This window comes from Vidua macroura, chromosome 20, assembly GCF_024509145.1.
Source record: "Vidua macroura isolate BioBank_ID:100142 chromosome 20, ASM2450914v1, whole genome shotgun sequence".
NCBI lineage: Eukaryota > Metazoa > Chordata > Aves > Passeriformes > Viduidae > Vidua > Vidua macroura.
Window position 1 is genome coordinate 10,629,121 of NC_071590.1, and position 22,874 is coordinate 10,651,994.

The window sequence follows — 22,874 nt, forward strand, 5'->3', positions numbered from 1 at the left end:
ATTTTTACCAGAAGACTGAAGTTACCCAAGATGACAAGCGTATACACAATTGCCATACATCAGTTAAATTAAGTTTTTCCAACAGACTCTCAAAAACAAATTAAAAAAAAGCCAATTACAAAAGTTTTCCTTCAGCCTCCGGCTTTCAAAATTCACAGGCTGCAAGTCTGGCTTTGAAACTGATTTGTTTTCATTAGGCACAACCTAAAGAGCAACAACCACTTGTATTCCACAGGCAGCTGCTGCAGGGGAAATGGCACCCAGGGGCATTTGGAGGGAGCGCACGCTCCTCCCTGCACCGTCCCCGTGCCACGGCAAGGACTGGCCACACCATCGCCAGGCCACTGCTCCGGCCAGCCTGACCAGCTGGACACTCACACCTCGCTGCTCCCCTGCTCTTCCAGAACAGCCAGGGCTCGGAGCCTCACCAGAGACTTGCCATCCCAGGCTCACGCATCTCCCGAGTTATACAAAAGAAAATTTGCAAACAATGAAGGCAGAGATAGATCCCCATCCATCACAACCACAGAACTGAAAGCTCAGCTCAAAACAAGCCCGAAGCCTGCACTTAATCCAAACACTCCTCACAAACACAACACGTGGCCAGAGCGGCCGCCGGGGCGCGGGGCTGCGGCAGAACCGGCTCCGCTCCTGCTGCCCGACCGAGCGGCTCTGCACGGACCCCCAGCACCTCCTGGGCCCCACCACGCACTGATCCCCCCCAGAGCAGCAGCTTTAAAAGCTTTCATTGCCAATTCCCCGGCTGAAACCCGAACTGCCTGGCAACAATGATTCTCTGTGTGCCTGAAATCCTATTATCGATCCTCCTACTTACCTTGGGCTGTGCTCGTCGGGGAAACGCAACTTTAGGGTCAATCTGAGGAAAAAAGAAAAGGGGAAGTCAACAGGGTAGCTTTGGTTGTCATTTCACATTATTTTGATTTTAAATCACTGAATTGTTAATCCCTCATTTCTCAGGCTTGTAATTCAGCACACCGGGTCATCCAGAGCTACTCTGGAAATGACAGGTCACAGTCTGCGTTTGTCTGGGGAGTTTGGCAGGGGCGGGGAGAATGGGAAGACAGGAAGAAAACATCTCTTCTGCACTTCTCCTCCATCATCTTCTGGGCAGCAATCCCCATGGGTGCTCAGGGAGCTCTGGATCAGTGTCTGGGTGCTGCCTCTACCACCAAAACTGCATGCTGAGGATTTTCCACATGCCCTAGAGGTTGCACAGAAAGAGGGCCAGCATTCCTGACCAACATCTTAACTTGGTGGCTTTGACACCTGCCCCTTCCTGCACTTGGGTTTGGGGTTGCTTCTTTTTTTCTGCTTTGTTTTGCTAACTGACAAGCAACACCATACAAAAAAGGAAAGTCAAAACCAAAGTCAAATTATTCACATTTCAATTACTAAAACTGAAACATTTGAAGAACTAGAGTCCCCTCCATAATAATATGCCCAACTGATCTGATTTACTCACTCTCAAAGCAAATATGTGAGCAATGGAAAACTCCAAAGGGGCATTTCTGGGATGGGGCGGGAAGGGAGGAGAGTAAGTCACAAACAAGTTTCATGTGTGTGAAATATAGATGCACTGAACTCAAAAGTAAACAACTTCCTAAAAAAGGTTTTCCATTAAGGAGTTACTTGAACTATTCATGCATGAAGCATGTCACCAGAGACAAAAAGAAAGGGGGGGGAAAAAAAAAAGTCCTTGCTTTACTCCCCCTGGCCTGTTTTAAGATGCAGCGCTGGTTCCCCTTGCGCTGCATGAATTAGCACGTCCCCTCTGCATTCCAAAATGCTAATTCTGCAACCTCACACAACTTCCACGGGGGTCATCTCTAAAAAGGGACTCCTCTCTCCCATTCAAAACCAAAAAGGCACCACGGCAGACACAAAGAAATGGCACCCAGTGGTGTTTGGAGGGAGCACACAGGCAGAAGGCTGGATGTAAACAAAACCATCAGACCTCTCAACAAGGGCTCCCCCAAATCGCAATGAACGCCTGTGTGCTGCTGCTCTCACTGCTGGCTCTCAGCAGCACCTGCACGCAGGCATCTTCTACATAAAGGGTCTGGAAAAGGATGCTTGGAAGTCCGAGATCCTACCTGAAATGTGCAACCTGCAACTGCTTTCAGCGCTGTCCTTGCCTGTACAACCAACTGATGCCACTAACGCTGGCAGTGTTAAGCCTATTCAGAAGGACAGGCTTTTTTAGAGTTCTGGTTTGGCTTTTGTTGTGTTTTCCCCCCCTCAAGCAAACCCTGATGAGGAAGAGGAGATGTTTCCATTTGGTATTGTTATTCCTGTGGTGATAAATATTCCTGTCACTACTAAATAACCACGGGCCTCTCCTAAAAAACAGTTTTACTCAATTAATTTGTCAAAATGGGAAATACTGCAGACATTTGATGCGCAACTGATAAACTGATTTGCCTCTATCAGATACAAATATTGTATCTTTTTTAGGACACACCTGAGAAATGAGCGATTACATGCCATTTTATTGTTCAAAAAGCATAAAAAGTAAAATTATTTATCTAGAGAGCTAACCTTTTCATAGAGATTAACATTATCTACAAATATACTCAGCACTGACTAGGCATTTGTCTACTGGGGAAATACAACAGGTACGGATTTTCCACAGCGATACCTAAAGGTGGAAAAATATGCACTTTTCTATGTTTGCTCCGAAACTGCAAGTTTTCCCACCAGAGAACACCAGGCCCACCAGAGGGACATCACTGCAAATTCCTGCTGGTAAAAAGCTGGGAGAGCCATTAAACTCCAAAGCAACACATTCATTTTTGAAGGTCAGTTCAAAGAGCATGGAGTCCCTTGCACCACAGCGACAGATTTTCTAAAAGAACTGAATTTTCCTTCCCAAAACCTTTTGCACAAACACCATCAGCCTTTGAAAACAAACACTAGCAATGAATGTGGCAAATCCATACCTTTTGCATAACCCTGTCAACTATTTAAACAACAACCAAAAAGGGAAAAAAAATAAAAAAACAAAAAACCAAAGTTCTACCAAAAAAAAAAAAAAAAAATTAGTTAGTTAGGTACAATTCTACTTACTGTATCTACAAGTCCTCTAGGAAATGACTATAATACTATTTCTGATATGAATGGCCATTACCTAAACAAAGCTTTTAACGTAACTGTAAACAAGAGCGACGTTTCCATGCCAATACCCAACCGATCTGCCTCCTGTGCTGAACGTTGAAACAGAGTCAAATGCCTTGTTATACTGCACAACAGTTACTACAATACTCTACAAATACACGCCTGAAAGGACCTGCCTGGCTCTGTGCTTCACTTTTAAGCTGCGTTACTGATTCTAAGGTCAGTTTTGTATTTGGATTGATTCAATCATTATCACACAACCAAAACTGAGGCAGATCTGCCCCGGTGAAGCTCTTCACCCCTCCCCCAGAGAAGAGCAAATTAATACATTGCAGGGACTAGACTGTGATACAAGAAAAAAGCTGGGGGAGGACCTAATTATAGTCAGAAATATGACAGGGTGTCCTCCCATGATTTTTTTTTTTTTTAACTCTCGTTCAAGATACTGTTTGCCTTTGTTCTTCTTATCTAAATTTATCTTTAAAAACACATAGAGAATATAGCTGTACATGAAAAGTCTGGTGAGTTTAATTTCAGGAGCATGGTTGAATCAGTTATCTTACCATATCTGATTAAACCTAAAATCAAATTATTAAGGCATGTGAAAGCATGGGCTTCGTGTTCAGGCAAGCCCAGCAGAATCTGTAGGTCGAATTAAAACACTAGATTCCACCTGCTTCTACAAGAGCTTTAGGCTTTTTGTTTCCATATAGATTACATTTAAAAAAAAAACATATCCTTGTGTTTGCTCCCTGCTTCTCCCTTTCTTCATTTAACTATGATCTCGCACCCGTGAGATGTTGCAGCACCGAGACAGGATTGCTCCTAACACCACGCTCAGGTTGAAATAAAACCCTCAAGCCCCAGAACACAGCCCGTAAAGCCCAGTGACAGTCAGGACCAGGCTCGATCTGCCCAGCAGAATGTCTCTGCAGACAGCTCCCTTCCCCAAACACAGCCCCCTCCAGAGCCAGCAGCACCGGAGCACTGATGACCTCTACCCGTGTCCTTCCCCCCTCCCCTCCCAGCTTTGCCGAGGCTCAAAACTACAGCGAAGTAGGAGGCACCAAACTTCATCTTTTTGCTTGGCCTTGATCACAGGGAGAAAACAGGGCCCGATACCTTTTGTTTGACCCGACACTGAAAACACCATACTGGGGCAGGGGGCAAACTCAGGTGTGGGATTTTTGTTTTAAAAAAATCCCCAAACAAATGTAGTGTTTATTTATAAAAAAAAGAAAAAAAAAATCAGCTGCATCTCTTTTTTTTCCTTATATTATGCACTGGAGACTGAGCGCAGCAAAAAGCTCTGGAGAAACAACAACACATTAGGACTCGTGCTTCTCTACCACATCCACTCTCCAGCTCTTGCAGAGCTTCCCATAAATTACCGCGTGCATTTCGCCGGGGCCCTGCCATCACAGGTGAGGGGACCTCTCCAAAAAATGACTTTGGGAAATGACACGAGCAGCAGCTTTCACGGTTTGACAGTAAGTCACTCCCACCTCGAAACGCGCTCAACAATACATAAATAATCAATCAAAAGAATCACAAAGTTCCCTGCAGAAAGCGTGCCGCAGCCCAACACCAAAAAAAAAGTTGGATTTTACTCCACAGCTTTTTCAATGTCACCGCTCAATAAAATATAAGGCCGGGGGAGGAGCCAGCGGTCCGTATGGGCGAATTCGGATTTCGGGGAGGGGGGGGGGGGGGCGGAAAAAAAAAAGTAAGTTACCGCTTTGGGTAAGTTAAAAGGCAGAGTCTATAAAAAACATAAAGGAAGAGCCGCGCAAGGTCCCGGTTCAATGACAGCCTGGCACCGCCCGCGGCACCGGCCCGAGCGGCGCTCGGAGCGGCCGGGTCGCGTCCCCGCCGTGCCGGGCAGGGCGGCGGGCAGCCCCGCGCAGCACCTACCGTCTTGGAGTCCAGCTCGTGGTGCGGCTGAGCCAGGACTTTGTCTACACTCGCCGGATCCGCGAACGTAACGAACCCGAAGCCTCTGCGAGAGACAAAGAGCGAGGGGATGGCGGGGGGGGGGGGGGGGGTGTGGGGGTGGTGATGAGAATTAAGAGCCAAACGGAGAAGTCATAAAAATAAACCGCCGCGTCCCCCTCCTTCCCCTGCCCTCCCCCGAAGCCGCCGGGTGCAGGGGGCGGCCGGCTCCGACCCCCGGCCCCTCTCCGGCTCCACCGGCCGCTTTGTTTCCTGCTCCGGGCTGGAGGGACGCGGGCGGGGAGAGCCCTCCCGCAGCGCCCCAGGCGTGCGGTGGGATGCGGGGGTGGGATTTTGGGGTGCCACTGGGGGGTGCGGGTCCACCCGCCCCGACCGCAACTCGCGAAGTTTTGTCAGCCCGAGCGGGGTGGGCGGCGGTTTTACCTGGAGCGCTTGGTGGTGGGGTCCCGCATGACCATACACTCCCTAATTTCTCCGAATTTGCTAAAATAGTCTCTAAGGCTGTCTGCGGAGAGAGAGAGCAGAGAGGGAGAGGAGGGTCAGGGATGGGGGGGGGGCGCGGGCAGGGCCCGGCGCGGCGGGACGCGGCCCACGCGGGGCGGGACACGCGTGGGGAGGGGGCGGCGGGCGGGGGTTACCTGGTGAGGTTTGCCAGCTGAGGCCGCCGATGAACATCTTGCTGGAGGGAGAGAGCAGAGCGGAGTTGAGCGCCGGTGCGGGATCGGCCATTTTGACGGGGCAGCTCCCGGCGGGGCGGAGGGGCGCGGAGCGGAGCGGCGCGGAGCGGGGCGGGCCCGCCTGGCCGCCCCTCGCCGCCGCGCTCCGCGCCCCCCGCCGCCCCGCCGACTTACCCGGGGTCGTGCTGCGCCTCTCCGGGGCTCCCCGAGGTAGCCTGGCTCCCGTCCGCCTCCATGGCCGCGCCGAGCGAGAGCCCCTTAGAGAACCCCCCCCGCCCGCCCAACCCGCCCCCCCCGGCCCGGCTCCGGCTCGCTTTGCTCCGCTTGCTTTGCCCCTTTTTCCCTTCCCCCCTCCTCCTCCTCCTCCTCCTCCTCCTCCTCCTCCTCCCTCCGCTACCGGAGGATCTCACTGGAGAGGCGCTGGGGCAGCAGCCAGATCCGTCACACGTGGGATCGGCTTAGCTCAGCGCCGCGCCGGCGCTCCCTCCCCCCGCCGCCATCCTCCCCTCCCTCCATCCCGCCCCTCCCTGCCGGGGGCGGGGCCTCCGCCGGCGCGTGGCCCTCTGTGACGTCACCGCGACGTCACCGCGCCCTCCCCGCGCAGCTCCCGCCTCAACACCGCCCCCCCCCCCCCCACACACACACACACACACCCACCCGCGCGCGCGCGCGTCCGTCCCTCACGGGTGTCCGCGACACCCGGGACTGTCCTCACGGGATTGTCCTCACGGGAATGACCCCACAGGACTGTCCCCACGGGAATGTCCCCTCGGGACTGTGCCCCCGGGACTGTCCTCACGGGATTGTCCCCACGGGAATGACCCCACGGGACTGTGCCCCCGGGACTGTCCTCACGGGAATGTCCTCACGGGAATGTGCCCCCGGGACTGTCCTCACGGGACTGTCCCCACGGGAATGTCCCCACGGGATTGTCCCCACGGGACTGTGCCCCCAGGAATGTCCCCACGGGACTGTCCCCCCGGCTATGACCCCATGGGACTGTCCCCCCGGGATTGTCCCCTCGGGATTGTCCCCACGGGACTGTCCCCCGGGAATGTCCCCATGGGACTGTCCCCCCGGGATTGTCCCCTCGGGATTGTCCCCACGGGACTGTCCCCCCGGGAATGTCCCCATGGGACTGTCCCCTCGGGATTGTCCCCACGGGACTGTCCCCCCGGGAATGTCCCCATGGGACTGTCCCCTCGGGATTGTCCCCACGGGACTGTCCCCCCGACCCCCACGAGGGGTGGCCCGTGGCTGAAACGGGCTGTTCGCTGCCGGCCCCCTGCTCTGCTCCCCGCCCCGCACAGCCCAGGCGGGCGGCAGGGGAGAATTCCGGCGGCTGGGAAGCGCCTGCTGGGTGTCCAGGACAGGGAAATTAAATCTGAGGGACTCGGGAAGAATTCGGGCCGTTACTGAGAGGTGTCACCCCGTCACCAAAGCCTGGGCACCGCACCCCACGCTGCCCTCGGCACCGCCCGGACCCTGCGGACGCCCCGGGTTTAAACTGCAGCTTTCTGGGGCTGCTCAGAGAAAGGGGCTGGAGCCCGGGGCTCCTGCAGCTCCGGCACCCCCGAGCCCCCACGTCCCTGTGCCACCGTGTCCTGGGGCTCCTGCGTGTCCCAGTGCCCTCCAGCATCCCCGTGTCGCTGTTCCCCGCTGTTCCCGTGTCCTGACAGCCCCGCATCCCGAGGCTCCAGCAGCACCACTGAACCCCTCGGGCACTGCCCAGCCAGCGTTTCCCCTCAGCTCCTGCATTTCCCACTCCGTGTCTGACCAGTGCTTTGCGGGATGGGGCTGCCAGGTATTGGTGTAATTATCTACAGCAATCAGGTTCGCCTAAATTAAGGAGCAGGGACTGCACGCCCAGCGGGACTGAGCCACGTTGCCCTACATTTTCAGAGACATCCGTGGATTTTGAGTTCTTCCACCTGTCCAGCACCGGGTGCCTCCCAACCAAAGACCTCCCAGCTCAGCAGCCAAGCCTGCAAGAGCTGTTTTGGGGTTGCCAACTATTTCCAGCTCAGGGATTATAATATATTTACTGGGGCTGGGAGCAGTATGTGGATGTACGTTCCAGCAGGGACTAATGAACAAGGTGGGAATGAGTGGACGTGCGCAGGGCTGGGAGGTCAGGCCCACTGGGGAAACACCCCTCTTCATGCTCTGATGCTGACCACTGTAAAATGGGATATAATTCCCCTTATTTGGTTTGCCATGAAGTACTGAACTCTGGCTCAGCAGTGGGGCAGGCTCTGCTCCTCCAGAGCAGGCAGGGAAAAGGGGATGACCTGGCCCTGCCCCAGCAGGGTGAGCTGCACCAATGTGCAAAGGAAATGGATGGGGGGGATTAAAGAACAGTCTTTTTCTCCCCCCTTTGAGCTTCCTTTAGATCTTAGCTATTTCTTGTAATAATCACTGGGAAATTACTAGTCAGGAGAGCAGTTCCTGGGGTTATATTACCCCTTTAATCTCTCTGGCAGCAGTGCAGAATTTTAAAGGGGTTCCAGAATGAACAAGCACAAGACAGATTTTGCTGATGAACAGAAGGAACTTCAGTGCAGCTGCTTATGGCTCAGAAAGAAATTTTGATTGCTATATATTAAAAGGAAATCTCCACTGCTATCCCTTCCATCAGCAAACGTTACAGGACAAATGGCTTTGGGAAGACTTTATCAGTACATTCTCTCTCCACCTCCCCCAGAACTCAGGCTGGGTTCAGGGGTGTGACCAGTTTCAATCTGTTCAGTCGGTTTTGCTCTTTGTGAGCACTCTGCTGTCACAGCAGAAGCCAAACCCACGGCACCAGGGATGCTCTGGGGACATGCTCAGCACCTGAAGCCCAGGGGTGACAAACCAGGATCCCCTGTCCTGCTCCTTTGGCAGCAATCAACAGCACCCAGCCCCAAAGGTGCTGTTCCAGCCCCAATCCCAGATTTTCCTCCAGCCCACTGAGAGTTTGCAGGCTTGCCCTCTGCTCCCCTCCTCTCCAACCTCTAATGTTCATGCTAAAAATCCAAAGTCCCAGTGGAATTTGGGAAGTAGCTAATGAACTGCAAAGCTGACATCTGTAACTGCCAGCCAGGGATAACGTTCTCCCTAGCTGCACAATTAAAAGTTGAAGCATTTAGTCCAATAACAAGGAAAGTTACTGCTATTGATTCAAACCAGCCCAGATCCTCCACGGTGGCTCTGCAGGACACTCGAATTTGGGACAATCATATCTGTCCACATACTCACACAGCACCTACTCTCATTAGCAGATTTTAGCCTCACCAATTTCCTTTCAATTTTTACAACTCCCATTTCATATCAGAGACTGATGCAGAGTTTGTTAAGATCAGCATTTATAAGGCCAAAGTGACATGAGACCCAATATCTCCTTGGGCTCTGAGAGCCTGATTTCTGAAACAAAGAGATCTTGGGCTCCTAAACCAGCTGGGCATGGATTGGGAATGCTGCTCCAGGTACGGGAGGTGGCAGGTCCCAATCTCCCAGGCTGCAGCCGTGTCCCTTGGACATCCTGTCTTTGCCACTCAGCAATGCCAAGGGGCTGCATCCACCTCACGCTGCCTGGAGAATGAGTTCATCTATTTGGGGCTGTAGGAATCTGCATTTATGTGTTGTATGCTCTATAAATTCAGTGTCATAATAAAAAGGATCTAAATCTTTACTGAATAATTCATTTTCACGCATAGGGAAGAAATAATGACCTATATTACATTCCATCTATCATTTAGCAGGTTGTGGAGATTGATCGGCCGGTGGGTTTCCAGGTCCCCAGTGAGGAGCAGGGCCCTGCCTGCTGCCCAGCTGTGGCTTCACCTGACAAACATTATTTAGATAGAATTCCAGGGGGTGATGTGCTGGGGAGCTGCCAGGAAGTCAAAGATCATTTGAAATGCAGAGTATGTCATTGCAAACAACTGCTCTTCTTGGCGCTTCTCTGCCTCGGGCGTTACCCCAGTGCCTGCAGCACCCACAGAGCCACCCCAGGAGAGGGGCTGTGCCAGCCCTGCCTCGGAGGAGGCACAGCACAGGGGACAGAAGAGATGTCTTCGGGGTCTGTGGTGTCAGACTGGTCAGGGCTGTCTGGGTACCATCCACATCTCCAAAAAGCTGGGCAAAGACTTCCTTGTGTGTCCCTGGGATTCACAACAGAGGACAGGCTTTTAAGTGCACAGCGCTCAGCAGCTTTGGTTACGATATTTGTAGACAAAATTTCAGCAGAGTGCAGACTTAGCGCGTTGGATATTTTGGATTTAATTTTAGGCTGCCCATCCACTAACGTCACCTGTGTTTCCTCGTGGTGAGCTCTACACCTCCTCCCATGTTGCCAGCCCCTCTGTTTCCACCTGCTCCATCACCTGAAAGGAAACCACCAAACCCAACGCCCATGAGCGCTGCCCAGCCCTGGGGCTCTCAGCAGCCCAGGGCCAGGCAGGAAAACAAACAAAAACCACTGAGTCTGGCTGCGCAGGAGGGAGTGACTTAAAAACACAGCAGCCAGTCCCTAAACAGGAATAGGCTATCCCAGAACCAGTAATTTTAGGGAAGCAGTACTGGTTCACACCTGGTGCAAATGTGGCTCCATATTTTGGGTAGACTCTGGAGTTTTTCCCCATCAAGTTCCAGATCTGCATCAAATTATTTCAGCATTTGCTAATGAAGACATTACACTGACCTTATTAAAAACATCGTGATTTTCATCTTAACTGAGAAAACAGTGTTTTTTCCAACTGTTTCAAAAGAAGAATAAAACCCAAATATTATCAGGCCCATCTTTCATATGATAAGGGAGGAGGGGGAAGCTCTGCAAGGAAATATTTCAAAGCCTGCTTTGTTTTCGTCAGCTTTGAAATCAACAGACAGCCCTGAGAATTTTGTTTTTCAGAACCACAGTGTTTAATTCTATTTACTACTTCCAGGCAATTCTATATATACACACAGCGAAAAACCCAAGCAGCTCACTTTAAACAAATCCTCCTGTTTTTTTCAGATGTGTCATTCCTCCTGCGGGTAGGATTGCAGGATACAGATCAATTAAGTTAAAGCCAAAAACAAAGCAGGGAGGAGAGGAAGGGGGAGAGGAGGGTTTGTGCTGTCCCTGGGCAGCTCTCCCTGCTGGATCTGGCGGGGGTCACTGTCCTGTGGCCACCTTGGCTTCACCTGCAGGAGGGGGCTAGTGGGGAATTTGCCAACGACTTCCCCAGCTCTGTTGTCTGATAGAGCAGCTGGAAATCCAGCCTCTCACTCCTGTGCTCGGACATATCCAAGCACCCCAAGTTACCCTTTGTGTTGCCTCTCAGCCTGGGGTGGACGGAGTTACGCCAGAAATCCCATTTCCTTCCCTCTCCTGAAACCAGGCTGTCTACCTTATTTCTCTCCCTGATTAATTTTTACCAAAGGCCTTTAAGAGCCTCTGATAAACTGCTCCCAAAGTCCAAACTAATATTATTAACTATGAATCTTCTCCTATAAATAATTCCCAGAAGTAGATCAATGCTACCACTGAGTCAATGGATTCATTGGAATCATTTCTTCCTGTTACTCTTGGATTTTTTTCCTCCCTGTCGCCACTAATCAATTATGATGATAAAACTACCCTGGAACACCCCCAAAATAAAGATAAACAGTGTGTATTATCAGAGGCTGGGGCTGTGTGCGGTGTGGAAGATGCGTTACCTTCTCTGAGCCACATTTGTTTTCCTCTACAGACAGTTAAGGGGAAAAAAAAAGGAGGCCCAGTAAATGAATGGTCTGGTGTAACACAGCATTAATTCCCTGACCTTCCGCATTGAGTGACTAAGAATCTCAATCTCAATTATTCCTTTCATGACGGAATCTAAAATAGACACAGCAAGTCCTCACATTCTTGCTCAAAAGCAGGAGAGGTGGAATGAGACGAGTCAGCCCGATCACACTGAAACCACATCCATTATCAGTTCCATGTCATTCAAAAAAATCGACTGCGGGAGAAAGCAAGAGCATCCAAGGAGAATTATTGCAAAACATGTGCTGGCAGGATCTGGATAAATACAGACACTCATTTATATATGCATATGCATTTAAAATTCACAAGTGTGGAGCTGAATCAGGGGTAGGAAAAACAAGTCACTCCCCAGAGGACACCATTGCTCTAAATTAACAACAGGCAGATCAGAATTGATGAAAACACCCTGAGAGGTTGATAAGCAAAGCTCCCACTCTGTAGATTGTGGGGATCCCTCACATTTTGAAGTTTGGGCATTCCTTCACCTCTGGCATGATGGAAATGGCAAACCCATCATTTCCTGTCTGACTTTTGAGTTAACTACTTTGTTTGATCCTCTCCAATTAATCAAACGATTCTTATTGCTGATACAGCAAATTCCATGACCATTAAGATCACATCAAAGGACACATGAGCACGAAAGTTTCCATGAGGCTTTAGACTGTCTCAGCACAGATCTTCAATGGGCACAAAATCCTCAGAGTCATACTACCACGTATATTGGCTAAGGATCACCCTTCATCCATGGATCTTTGAAGGTATTTTCCTGCAGCTGGAAAACAAGGACAAAAGCAGACCCAGCTGTGGGACACTGCTCGTGCCAGGGGCTGTTGTCCAGCCACGCCTGGCCGTGTGCAGGCAGGAGCCTCACTCCCTGCACACGGGGCTGTCACCCTGGGCTTACCTTTAATGGAATTCCCTGGCTTTCCATGTAATTCACTGATTTTCCAGCAGCAGACGTGGATCGAGCTCCCGAGTTTGCCTTTCCGGCCAGGGCCTGGCACAGCACGTGGCAAGGCTGCAGCGAGCCCGGGAGACAAGGAGTCACACACAGCCCCCGGCCACATCCTAAATTCCAGCATTGTACGTCAGGAAGAAATGTGCCTGGGAAATGTAGCTGTAACTACATTAAAGCACCATAATCCAATTCTAACCACATCATTACGGAGGTGCAGATCAGATAAGCACGGAGAGCGAGGGAGCCGGGCTGTGCCGGCTGCGGGAGCCGCGTCCCGCCGGCACCCGCGGGGTCGGGCGCGTTTGGGGCTTGGGAGAGCACCGCGCTCCCTCCTCCGGGGATGTCTCGCACGTTTGAACCGCAAACCCACCTCTCCAGGCGGCGTCCTGCACTCCCTCCCTCTGCTCCGACCCGGTGTCACCCCTGCAGCCCGGAGGGCAGACCCTGCATCCTTCCCTGGGAGGGTATCGTGATCCACGTGGGCCCTTCCCCCGATCCTACACCGCCCTTCCCGCATCCGAGAGTCTTCACCGGGGCGGTGCTGCTGAGCAGGGCGAGCTCTGCAGCCCCTGGCTGAGCTGCTGCCCTGACACCCCTCCAGTCCCCAGCCTTCCCCACCTTCCCAGGGATCTCTCCAGGAGAGGGATGGGGGTGAGGAGGAGCTGCTGGGGCTGCCGACCCTGGAGTCACCCATCCCCACTGCCATCCAATGTCAGCTGCACTGGGGGCATGAGTGCCTCGGCCAAAATCACACCCGAGCACTACGTCTGGCCATGGACTGAAAACCATTCTTTGAGTTACTACCGCCTACCAGGGAAACTGCTTTTCCCATATTTAAGAGATTCCTCAGCTTTAAGCACCCTCTCCCACTAGATTTAAAGCACTGATATACTGACTGTCAAGGCCCTGGATTCCTGGTCTGACTTTTGGGCAGCCATGAGATTAACTCTTCTGTTCCAAATCATTTTAAGCAGAGGTTAATGCTGAACTTGTGCTTCTGCCTTTGCTGAATCAGGGCTTTGCCAACTTCCTGCTTTATTTATTTGGCTTTCTGTGATTGCTGAGCCGGGATGGCAAGGATCCTACCTTGAACCTCCCCTGGGACCTCTTGTGATGAAAAGCAAAGCCTGCAAACACTGTGGAGTCTCTGCTGCATTAGGAGAGGAGTTTCATGAAGATTCATGTCTTTCATATTGTTCTATGAAATTAAAGAGCAGAAGAAAGTGACTTTCAAGGAAGTGAAGATGTACTGCAGCAATTTAGTTGTAAACATAATTAAGCAACTGGCCCTGACGTACCCGTCCTTTCTTGGCCAAAATTCAGCTGGAGTTTCCATTGATGTCAAGATCAAGCTATGCAAATAATTAGAACAAGCTTTGTCAGGAGAGTAAGATCCAAAAGAGATTTTTGGTGACGAGGTATGTAACAATGCTCCCCTCGCTCCTTCTGAGCTGGATCCAGATCTTTAGGTCCTTCATTTCCCTTCCAGGCTCATCCACCTGCTTAATGCTCACACTGAGAACTGTATGAAAACCTGTGTGAGACCCAGCTGACAGCCCAGCAGAAGTGGCTTCCTGGCTCCAGACACTGAAGGAAGAAAGGCTGGGATCCCACATGGAGCACTGCGTTGTAATGAAGTCACTCTGCCACTTCAGGCTTACCCAAATGACGTTGATGGGTTAATTTTGCACTGAAGGCTCTCAGCTGGGTCAGGCATCATCTCCTTCCCCTCTGCCTCAGTGCCAGATTGGGCACCACGTGTTGTCCTGGAGGTGGCACCCAGCCAGGTCAGACTGGCACCGGTGCCTGGGTGTGCTCCGTGGGACTGCCACAGCCCTGAGGTGACATCCCTGCTCCACCTGGGGCCTTTGTGTTCCCGTGGGATGAGGGAGTGGCGCAGAGTCTGGAGATGGGGCGAGCAGGACCGAACATTTAACTGCCTGAAATAAGAACTGGGCACTCAACCCTTGTTTGTCACAACTTGCTTACAGACGGGCACAATCACAAACGTGCAATTTCTAAGTGTAAATACTCTTACGGACTGGTTATAGTGAAGCAAAAGCAAACTGCTCTTACGGTGAGCTGAGAGCCCTGGGCTTTGGCAGCGATATTTAGAGCTTTCCCAAGTCCCTGGGTGTGGAGTGGTTTTCTAAAATTGCCGGGTTTTTAGTTTTTGTTTAAAGTAAATGTATAGTCTTTGAAGCTCCAAGGAAAGAACTTGAAAAATGTGACCTTTAGAGCTTTGATACTGGGTGACAAATAAAAAGAATCCAAAGGACAATCCCCTTAAAAATATACATGGCTATCACTTAGCGAGCAGAGAAAGGAAACGGGGCTGATGTGTTTTGCTTCGAGGCCAGGATTGACAGCAGCCTCTTACATGATCCTTAAAAGATTGGTGGGGTAACAGTACCAGCAAACGTCTCCCGCATGCACCACTGCTTGCCCAGTTTTGCAGGAGCAGGTGCTGAGCTGGGGCTGTCAGGGCTGAGCCAGCAGCTGTGCCCAGCCCACGGTCCAGCAGCGCTCCAGGAGGTGACATTTGCCTCGCTGGCACTTGGGAGCACTTCAGCTTCACCTGTGCAAATGAAACTCTCTGCATCATCGGGGAACCACGCCGGGAGGCCCTCAGGAGCCCAGCAGCTATTCTTCCTGCTCTTTCATACTAGGGTGCTCTTTCAAGGGAAGGAAAACCTTGGGGAAATTGAAAAATGCTTAGCTGGAGTGGCAGAGGCCCCTGGATGTGTTCTTCCTGGCTGAGGCCATTTCGGATTGATGCAGCACTAAAGCTCTGTGGCTCTCATGGGGTGTTACTGTGATGCACCATCAGAGCAGCACTGCTCCAGTGAGGATGGAGTGTGTAACTTTACTTACACTGCACGTAACTTTTTTGCAGTCATTCCCCCTCCCCTCTTTGCTCACCTCCTTGTGTGGCTGCAGTTCACCACAGATGGGACTCTGCTGGTCTGAATCACCCTAGGGACAGTGTTTTGCTGTTCTGTACCAACAACAACAACAAAATAAAATTCAAACCAACACAAACTTAGCTGAGAAAGTAATAAGAAGGCAAACTCAATTACCGTTTCATCTGGCATTATTGTTGCTTTGCTGCTCTTTGTCAGGGACTTCTTCCAAGCAAAATTGGAGAGATTATCTTGTCTAGATGTTATGAAGTAGCTAATCCCTTCCACAAGTGGAGGAGAGCCAAACGCTTCATGTTGGGCAAGTGGAAGTGTAAATGCGGTGACAAAGTGCTGCCACTGCTCCCTGGCTCCAGGGGCTGCCTTTTCCCAGGGCTTTGCTCACTCCACATCTGCACAAGGCACCAGGAGCTCCCCAAGATCCCCCAAAAGATTTCCTCTTTCCTGTCCTCAAAGCTGCCTGGAGCAGGTGTATTTGGCACATGTCTCCTCTACTGTTGTGGGGAGCAAGAGGGAAAAGGTATTTTTAGAAGAAAGAAAGGCCGCTGTTTAATGTCACAGTGCTGGTGAGCTCACACCATCCCTCATCCCACCCCCAGCTCTTCCCGGTGTCACCCCTGGGCTGAGCAGCTGTGGCAGCCCAAGGCGTGACCCCAGAGCTGCACTGCCTGCCCCAGGGACCCCGCTGTGGCTCCTGCTCCCTGCACAGCTCCTCGAGCAGAGCTGAGGATGAGGAAGCTCCTGCCTTCCTCCAGCCACCCTGCAGCAGGGCCTGGAGTAGGGACCTCAGAAAGCAACAGCAGAAGAGAAATTACCCACCTGTCATGTGTTTACTGGATTTTATAGGGCACACAGAGAACTCGCCAGGGCCATTATCTCAGTAAGGACAGTCTGGTTTTCACGTAAGAAGGGTCATTTCCTGGTCACCTCAAGGTAAGAGGGTGAGGTTGCCTCCAACAGAAATTCTCAAAGGTCCAATCTTTACTCACATTGTACATTAACCCAGAGCAACACGTTCATGGGAACAGCCCAGACACAACCAACACCTCTGGGCTCTGTGTGAGGTCTCTGTCACAACCCTGGGAACATGAAAATCATCAGCCCTCCTGGAGCAGCACCTCTGGGATGAATCCTGGTGTCCTCCCTCTTCCATAAGCACAGCAAGGACACAACACAATACCCCACCTGCCCATGGCCCCCTACCCCCCAAAATCCAGCAGCTCAGGTAAAGGATATTTGCAAAGCTGGAGAAACGTTTGGCTGGAAACACGGAGCAGCCCCAGCCCGCGTGGGTGTGTCTGTGTACATCCAGCCAGGGGGATATTTAATGATAATTGCTTCTTTTCAGCAGCGAGCAGTGTGCCTGGTACAACCCAAAATGATTTTGCTATTTTGACGTTGGGAAATCTGCAAGTCAAAGGTGAGGGAACGACTGCGCAGAGCAGCCAATATTAAAAATCACAATCTGGCAGCGGCGGCGCGGGCTGGCAGAGCTGGATTGCCAATCATTTTTATACCTCGGCGCTTTAAATAGCAATAATGTGTTGAATGTGAAATTGCCTGTGCTGATGGGGGTTGCTGCACGTTATTAAAATCCAGGCAGTGGGACACACGTTACACATTTGTGATTCTTTAGAGACATTGTTGGGGGAAAAATACAAACTCTGGGAGAAATTTGAGGGAGGGGGGCCCAGGAGGTAAAGGGTGAGGAAGAGGCAGACAATCAGGCAAAAGGCAACAGGGAGAACACTTTAGCTCTTCTGGATATGCCCAGGAAACAGCCAATTATTTCAGAGTCGTTGGAGCGTTAAGCGATGCAGATTATTCCCTCTAACACTTATTCCCTATGCAATTCCCACTCCATTTGCTCTGATTTGGCCCATTCCAGATCCACCTTGGGCCCAACACCTGAGCCCCCGTGTTGGAGCCAGGCTGCTGCTCTGCCTTCCTGTGCACCTCTCCCTGTAGAGGGCCAAAGCCCAGGGGAAGGTGGCCTGGCCTTATCCCTGGGGAACAGGAATTGCTGTGGGTAATTCAGCTCTGGATACAGAGCTGAATCCTCACCAAACCTGCTGCTTCCCATCTCCATGGGAGCATTTCTCCTCCCCAATCAGGGAGTCATTATCCACTCCAACTGCCACATCCCTCCTTTTGGATGACTAGAACCCTTAATCCATGATTTCACAGCCCTGCTTAGGTACAAGCACCCACATGCAATGCAGATCTGTATAAAACCCAGCTCTGCATAAACATACCCCTGCAGGAGGAAAAGCTGTGATACAAACATGGTGTTATTTCCATCCATCTATGAAGTTATTGTGTGATTCTTTATCTCCACCAGCTCCCTACCTGCTCCCCACTCCTCTGTCACACCTTTCAGGTGCCAAACTTCTGCAAAACCTTGCAAGAATAGGATATTCTTAGCTCAGATGTACACAGACCATGGGTTGAAGGTGACTAAAATAACAAAAATCCAATATTTTCAGGATTGATTTTGCTGCAGCCTCATGGAGTGCCCTGTGCCAGGCTGGGGTCCTGCCACGCAGGCAAGTGATACAGAAGAGGAAGGTGGAGAATTGGGATGCATACTTTTCAGACAGAGAATAAAACAGAGATTTAAGGTCCTGTCACATCCCAGCATTTTATTAGTCATTTTGCAGCAGCTATAGGACTGATTTTTTAATTAATATTTTTTAAGAGAATAGGTATATGAGTAAAGTCCTAGTAATAAAAGGTGCCAGAACAGAATTAAACCTGAAGTATCTCTGTTCATCACTCTCACGGACCCCATGCTCTTTCAACAAGGTCACACAAAATCAGCAGCTGAGCCTGTATTTCTCCAGTCCCTTCACTGCCCCAGCACAGCTCCTCTCCTCACACACTCCAGCTTTGCTCAGTTTGTCATTAGCAACCAGCAGTGACATCACCTTGAGTGGCAACATCATCCATCCATCCATCCATCCATCCATCCATCCATCCATCCATCCATCCATCCATCCATCCCACGGCACGTCGCTGCTCAGGGGGAGCCGCAGCACTGATGGGCCTCAGACCCCAACAGCCAAAGGGTACAACACAATCAAAATAAAAAGCCTGAGAAGACTTTAAAATGTGAAATGAGGAAAGCAAAGGCTCCAGGCAGGAGCTGGGGATGCGCTGTGCTCAGAGGGAAGGCAGCCCAGCAGTGGGGGGCCAGCACGAGTTCCCAGCGGCCGCGGCGCAGAGGCGACGGCGAGATATTGATTTGATAAGCAGATGAGCTGAAATTCCAAATGCATTGGAGATGCTGATAGGAAAAAAAGAGGTAGATGGAGAGACGGGGGAAGGCGAGAGGAACAGCTGCGTACACTGAGATGTCATGGAAAATAGAAGGTCATCGGGATCCACGAAATTCTCCAAAGAAATAGGGAAGTGGAGATCGCAGGGAGACAGCAGATGTTTCTGTGCCAAGACAATGATGGAACCATAATTACAGCGAGATGGAGCGTCCTGCATAGCCCCAGCAACATGGAAACAAAACAAACCCCAACCAGGCACGTTTGATTGGCAAGTGGAAAAGGCTACAAAAAAAGTAATAAGCATTTAGCCCTTCCATTACAGAGGAGTCAGGCAAGGGGAAGAACGAGGGCACCTCTTCACTGCAGAGCCAGAACACTGCCCGAGAGGTCAGGCTGCTGACAAAACCCCCTGGATTTGTATGGGTCTCACACATGGGAGAGCTGGGGGCTCACAAGTGCTTTTTTCACCCCCCATTTTCAATAACGAGGGGCCCAGCACACTCAGCCTGGGGCTGGGGTGCTCAGCAGATGCAGGGACAAGTGCTTCTTCCCTATTTGTGGGCAAACCCACCTTGGGTGTCTTGCCCTGTTCAAGGACAAAACCCAGAAAAACAGAGCCTGACAGGCACCTCTGGGGGCTGGTGCCATCTCAGCTGCCACTGGCAAGTGTCCCGGGGTCCAGAGGAGAATGAGCATGGTCTGAATCCAGGGTCAGGGCTTGGTTGCTTGGAAGCTCAGCTGTCCCTGCAAACAGCCAGCCCTGGGATGTGACAGCTCTGCCAGGAGCAGCAGCAGTGTTGGGACACCAAGGGGAGCCAGAGCTCCTCAGCCAGGGGACCTCTCTGCGTCCCCAGCACACAGCGTGACCATCTCAACTGGAGCATTTTCCCCTGACTCATTCACACCTCTCGGGCTGTTGCCTCCGTAACAATCATGCTGAACTTTGCTTTTCACTTTCTGCACTTGCAAATCCACTTTCAGTGTGAGGGCAGCAAGCTCACTTAATTTTGGCTGGAGGGACAAAATGATCTTATTTGAGAAAAAAATAATCTCGTTTCTGCGTTCTGAGGCAGCTCTGAGGGAAAGGCATGCCACGATCACAAGACACATCCAAGCAAATTAGGGGTCTGTCTCTGTGAGTGAAAAGTAACACTCTCCCTTTATCATCTCACATCCAGACACTGTGTAAGGACAAACCTGCACAAGCAGAGATACAATCTGGACCTGCGAGCAGAGAGGAACGTCCCAGGCATGTAAATCGCGGTCCTATGGGCACAGCGGAGATGATCCATCTCCCTTCAAGGCCCGCGAGCCCGCGCGGCGCAGCGGGAGCGGGGCCGGGCTGGTGCTCGAGTGCCATCTGCTGCTCCGCGCTCGCCACCGGGGCTGCTGCTCCTCCGCACGGCAGCCCGAGCCTGCTGCTCTCCCGAGGGACGCACGGACCGGCTGCGGGGACAGGGCAGATACAAAAACAGCAAACCAGCTTTTCCCCACTGCGACTCTTTAACCACATCTTGTGGTGTCTTTGTGTCCCCAGACAGGGCTGGGCACCTGCAGCGGTTCACTCTGCCATCCCTCCCCAGTCCCGTGTGTAACACACTGTTTTTTGCCACAGAAAAGCAGCTCTGTCACTGTCCCATAGCAGAATTAGAGCTCCAGGCTTGACAAGGCAGCCAAACGTTTCTTCCTGCTCTGACAAAACAACTTTTGCAGTGATGAACAAGCGTCTCACTTAGGGATGGGTTCCTTGGAATCCCTCCTGAGCATCCCCCCGCCCTGGGGACAGGAAAGCTGGGGGAGAACAGGAGGCTGGGGGGCTGGAGCAGCTGGATGCCCCAGCAGCCACACTGGGAGATCGTGGAGCAGCCAGGGAACGTCCCTGCACCAGGCAGAGCTCGGGGGGATGTGACAGAAGCAGGAGATGCTCATGCTGCCACTCGTGGCTGCCAACAAGAATGGTACTTGAGGGCCAGAGAAGTGCTTCAGGTGCACTTGGAGAGCAACAGACAACACACAGCAGAGAAACCCAGACCCACGGATTACTGTGAGAGTGCTGCTATCCAGAAATGAGGGCACCTCACTTGAAACAGCATGAAATGTCTCTTCAGTATTCTTGAATCCAAACTGCAGAGTCAGGGCACAAAAAAAGAGTAACATCCCCCAGGCAACACGCAGGGCTTTGAAGCTGGGACATGAAGTGCACAAACCAGAGTCCCTCTGATCCTCCCAGGGGAAGGTTAAAACCTTGGTGTAGTGACAGCTACAGCACAACTCCCATTGCCTTCTCCTGCTTTCCACGAGGATTGAGAATGTTGTAAGAAACATCCAAACCTGCTTTCAGACACCAAAACTCAGGGCAGCACCTTTACAGCCTTGATTCAGCAAAAGGAGGAAAGCTTCCAGCACGTGTTCACTCAGCAAAGGCTCTGCAGGGTTACAAAGGGTGCAGGGCTCAGGGTCTGTGGGGAAGTCAGCAACCCCTGCTCCAACCCCCAGAGCAAAGCTCAGCAGCTTCAGCCTGAGGCACGACAGGAGAGGAGGCTGTAAACTCGGGGGCAGCATGGCCAAGCCACAGCAGGGCCATTACTCACCTTCCTGGGCACTGGGATGATGGATGAGCCAGGGAGGCTTTTGGGCAATTTAGAAAAGAAACAGGAAGCACTTTTCCCACTCACACATAATTAAGTTGTGGGACATACTGCCAGGGGGAGCCGTGAAGGTCAGGAGGACAACCGGCCTCAAATGCCCTTGCAGCAACTCAGAGGGGAGTTCCTCTGGGAAGCACAGGCTGTGAGGCACCAGGCTCAGCAGTGCTGAGGAGCTGGACCCGGGGGTGCCAGGGCAAAACTGCTCTGACATTTCCTCTGGCAAAGAGCCCCAAGTCTCTCCTCCAGCTGCCATCCTCACCCCTGTTGCCCAATGCAGTCAAAATTTTTCCTCTATCATTGCTTTTTATTTTTTTTTTTTTTGTGACAGGGTAGGGAAGGAAGGGGGAGCAAGCAGAGGTGACTGAAGCCAAAACACAGCCCCTGAGGCAATGAACTAAAGGCAAGACACGTGTTTTCTAATTCTTGCTCAGCAGCCTCCTACCTGCTGGCTTCCCAGGGACAGCCCTGAGGTGGGACCCCATGGATCTGTGTGATGCAGTAGAATGGAAGAGATAATACAGCTTGCACCTCATTTTCCTTTCTTTTTAGGGAAAAACCCTCTGCCAGCGAAGCACCAGGGATGTGCTGAGCCAGGCTCCAGGCTGCACCTGTGGCTGTGGGAGGGGAGGAGCTGAGCTGCTCCCTGTGTCAGACAGGGGCTCCCTTACTCTCCCATCTGCTCCAGAAACTCTGCCCTCCTCCCTCCCTGAGGAGCCTTGAAAGCAACGTGCCAAAGGGAAAGCAGCTCCAGGCTCTGCCAAAGGAGCAGCCCTGGCACTGCAGAGGCTCAGGCAGGAAGGTGCTGCTTGCCCAGGGACGGGCTCCTGATGCTCCACCCTGAACAGGAGGACAAGGGCCAGCAGCCACGAGGAGGAGGCCTCCCAGGAAGCACCTCTCATCCATGGAAGGAGCCTGGAAAGGGGATCTGGGCATGCAGGGACTGCTCGGCAGGAGTGCTGGAGCGTGCCGTGCAGCCGTGGAAGCTCTCCAGGAGGTTATAAATGAGGCATCTCCCGAGACCTCATTCATTTCACCCGTAATAAAATTACCATTTTCCAAAGGGAAAAGCCCCTTTGAAGGGCTTCAGTCAAAGCACCCCATGGGACAGCTCAGCTCCATGGGCCTGTGCTCAGCCTCAGGCCTGAGCCAAGGATTACGGAGCTGCTCGGGGGCCACTGATGGATTTATGAGCAGCACAACCCACTCCAAACCCGGCACAGCCTCGTCCCCGAGGTCTGACAGGGCACAAAGCACCACTGCCACAACCTCCCCTTGGCCTTTTTTGACCTGTGCTTTTTCCAAGCAGTCCATATTCAACTACACCCTTCCCCAGCTCAGCAAATCCCCTCACTTTTATCCATAATACAAAACAAAACCCAAACCTAAAATAGCCCCCCACATTTATGTGTTCCTGTATAGGCTGAGAGTTGTGATTTTAAAGAAGAGCTGCATATCTGTTACCTGCCAACACCTCCTTATTTCAGTTCCTCTCCCCCTGCAATGTTCTATTTTATTGCTGTTTAAAAACCAG

The 22,874-nt window shown here is 51.8% G+C and overlaps 1 protein-coding gene across 13 annotated transcripts in view; it reads right to left on the reverse strand.

The window, feature by feature from the left end:
- The window catches only part of MSI2 (musashi RNA binding protein 2), a 204,531-nt gene extending 198,508 nt beyond the window's left edge, over positions 1-6,023 (reverse strand). For all 13 annotated transcript variants that reach the window (XM_053995560.1, XM_053995559.1, XM_053995562.1 and 10 more), the window contains exons 1-5: positions 5,940-6,023; positions 5,727-5,767; positions 5,512-5,593; positions 5,050-5,134; positions 836-877 (exon numbers count right to left, since the gene is read on the reverse strand). In XM_053995560.1, the coding sequence (XP_053851535.1) occupies positions 836-877; positions 5,050-5,134; positions 5,512-5,593; positions 5,727-5,767; positions 5,940-6,001 (312 nt within the window). In that variant the 5' untranslated portion in view covers positions 6,002-6,023. The remainder of the gene's footprint in view (positions 1-835; positions 878-5,049; positions 5,135-5,511; positions 5,594-5,726; positions 5,768-5,939) is intronic.
- Positions 6,024-22,874: the final 16,851 nt, after the last annotated feature.